At 50.5% G+C, this 2839-nt stretch overlaps 1 protein-coding gene across 1 annotated transcript; it reads left to right on the top strand.

Annotated features, from left to right (window-relative positions):
- The first annotated feature begins 777 nt into the window (after positions 1–777).
- Positions 778–1570, top strand: LOC119431872 (uncharacterized). The gene is made up of 2 exons (XM_037699318.1): positions 778–936; positions 1007–1570. The coding sequence occupies exons 1-2, from the start codon at positions 778–780 to the stop codon at positions 1568–1570; spliced, it is 723 nt and encodes a 240-aa protein (XP_037555246.1).
- Positions 1571–2839: the final 1269 nt, after the last annotated feature.

Below are 2839 nucleotides of genomic sequence, written 5' to 3'. Positions count from 1 at the left end.
ATTAAATTATGCATATATCGTTTTTTTTCAAAGCCAGATAACTATAGAATATGCATAACACAGGTTACACGTTTAAGTGAACCGGTGAGCCGTTCAAATGAACCGGTTCATTTCAGTGAGCTCAGCCGTTCCGTCCCGCTCACTGAAGTGAGCCGTTTTGCCCATCTCTAGTTAGAACTGGTGAGGCTTATACAGTGCTAACGGCCATGTCCTGTGCTACAGAGGTCTTCCAGATAAGAGAGAATACGGAGTAGGATTTCTAATCCATAAGGACATAGCTGGCAACATTGATCAATTCTACAGCATTAATGAGAGGATAACAGTTGTCATAATAAAGCCCCGATACTCCAGTCATGGTGATGGAGAAATGGAACAGTTTTATGAAGATATTGAATTAGCGATGAGAAAGGTGCGAACTCAGTATACTGTAGTCATGGACGACTTCAATGCAAAAGTGGGGAACACGCAAGTGGCAACTACGGTATCGATTCTAGGAACGCTAGAGGAGATATGTTGGTAGAATTTGTAGTGTTATCGGTTATCTCGGATCTGACTAAGCACTCGTGTGCACATGCTCTTTGACGTCACTGAGGAAAAGGGATAAAAAGCGGCTGTCTAATAAACACGGGGCTTTTTGGGTACGTGGCTACATCGGAGTGGCGTCAGTCTTTCGCCCGCATCAAAGCTACGGCAGCGGACGCGACATGGTGTCAGAAGTGGGATCGACCCCCCAGCCTAGTTGCCTTGGCGGCGCTCAACCGGCATTCAGTCTGCGCGATGACGGCTCCGCCAGCGGCAGCTATCCCGCCACCGGCAGCTATCCCGCCACCGACACCCTTCAACTTCGACCGGACTTCCGAATGGCCAGAATGGATTATGTCATTTGATGACTACCGCTACGCGTCGGGGCTCAACGACAGAACGGAGGAGGCCCAGGTGCGAACGCTTTTCTACAGTTGTTTTTTCTGGCCTGCCTGCACACAGGCAGGCCAGAAAAATTTTTCAGACATTTGGCCTTACCGAAGAGGAGTCTCGAAGCTACGAGAAAGTGAAGAAAAAGTTTGACGCCCATTTTGTGGCCACGAAGAATATAGTCTATGAAAGCGCAAATTTCCATCGCCGGAAGCAAGAACCCGGGGAAAGTGCGGACAACTATGTGACAGCCCTGCACGAACTTGCCGACCGCTGTGAAATTGCAGAATTCCGAGATCGGATGATCCGCGACAGGTTTGTGGTCGGCCTCGAGGACGCACAGATGTCGGAAACACTCCAGATGGATGCCACCCTTACGCTAGCGACTGCTCTGGCGAAGGCCAGGCTCAAGGAAACAGTTCACCGACAGCAACTGGAACTCCGGGCCGTCAGCAACGAGGCGACTACAGGCGAACTTGACGTGGTCCAACGAACAACGAGGAAGCCGTCCAGCAACTGGGAGGCTGGCGCCACAGCACAGCAACGCCAGTCGCTCCAGGGGTGGCCGCTGGGACAGCGGCGACCGCAAGGGTGCCAGTTCTGCGGACGTTCAAGCCACCCGAGAGCCCGGTGTCCTGCACGTTTCAGCGCGGTGTGACCACTGTGGAATCAAGGGACATTTCGCCGTGGTGTGTCACAAGAGAACGGAAAACACCCAGGTGGGCGTGTCTATGCTAGAAGGCGACGGACAAAACTTTTTTGTCGGGACATTCAACGGCTCAAATGCCAGATACGCGGAAGTGCCTATCAATGGTGTACGCGTATGTGCAAAAATTGATTCAGGAGCAGAAGTCACTGTTGTTCCGCCCAATTTCCCCGGTGTACTGCCGCGTATAGACAGGTCACAAGCTGTGTTGAGAAGCGCTGCAAATCGGCACCTCGAAGTGAATGGTTGTTTTTCAGCAGATATTGTTTGGAAAGGCAAAACAACGCGACAAACACTGTACGTTGTAGATTCACTGCAGTGTGTCCTGTTAGGGCTCCCACCCATTGAAGCACTTGGTGTAGTCAAATTTATTGATTTGGTTGACGATAAACAGTACGAGCACATGTATCCGCAGCTCTTCTCTGGACTTGGCATGATGTCGCCATTCGCATGAAAGAGGGCGCGGTCCCCTTCGCAATTTTCGCGCCGCGGCGGGTACCCATCCCGTTAAAGAACGCCATCAAACTAGAGTTGGCCAGAATGGTCAAAAGCAAAGTCATTCGTAAGGTAGATGGCCCGACTACATGGTGTGCATGAATGGTGCCAGTAGTCAAACCAAGTGGGGAAGTTCGAATCTGTGTGGGTCTAATTAACCCAGCTGAACAAGAGTGTCCTACGTGAACGGTTTGTCTTACCAACCGTAGACGACGCACTTGGGCAATTGGCGGGGGCCACATACTGTTCGAAATTAGATGCCAATTCAGGATTTCACCAGGTTAAATTGGCGGAAGTCAAGAGCTAACATTTATCACCCCGTTTGGTAGGTACTGCTTCCAGCGACTGCCGTTCGGTATCACCTCGGCCCCGGAATACTTTCAAAAGCGAATGGCGGAAATCCTAGGTGGCCTTCAAGGAGTAGTGTACCTGATGGACGACGTTCTGGTTTATGGAGCTACGAAGCGTGAACATGATGAACGACTGCACGCAGTGCTCAAAAGCTTGGTTGCAGCGGGGGTAACACTCAATCGGGCAAAATGTTTTTTTTTTTTTTTTTTGTGTGTAAGCAGAGTAGCGTTTTTAGGCTACGTGGTCGATGCGTCGGGAATCACGCCAGATCCCAAGAAAGTTCGAGCCATAAACCAAATGGCTACGCCATCAAGTGTTGCTGATGTCCGCATGTTTTTGGACATGATACACTATCTGGCAAGGTTTGTGAACAAC

The sequence above is a fragment of the Dermacentor silvarum genome, chromosome 10, assembly GCF_013339745.2.
Source record: "Dermacentor silvarum isolate Dsil-2018 chromosome 10, BIME_Dsil_1.4, whole genome shotgun sequence".
Lineage (NCBI taxonomy): Eukaryota > Metazoa > Arthropoda > Arachnida > Ixodida > Ixodidae > Dermacentor > Dermacentor silvarum.
The sequence above is the reverse complement of the archived record's forward strand: the minus strand, read 5'-3'. Positions and strand labels throughout refer to the sequence as shown.

Excerpts from the sequence above, each read along its gene's own strand:
- LOC119431872 (XM_037699318.1), top strand. The coding sequence starts at position 778 with ATGACGGCTCCGCCAGCGGCAGCTATCCCGCCACCGGCAGCTATCCCG. Across the intron at positions 937-1,006 it reads ACAGAACGGAGGAGGCCCAG|ACATTTGGCCTTACCGAAGA; the intron begins GTGCGAACGCTT and ends AAAATTTTTCAG.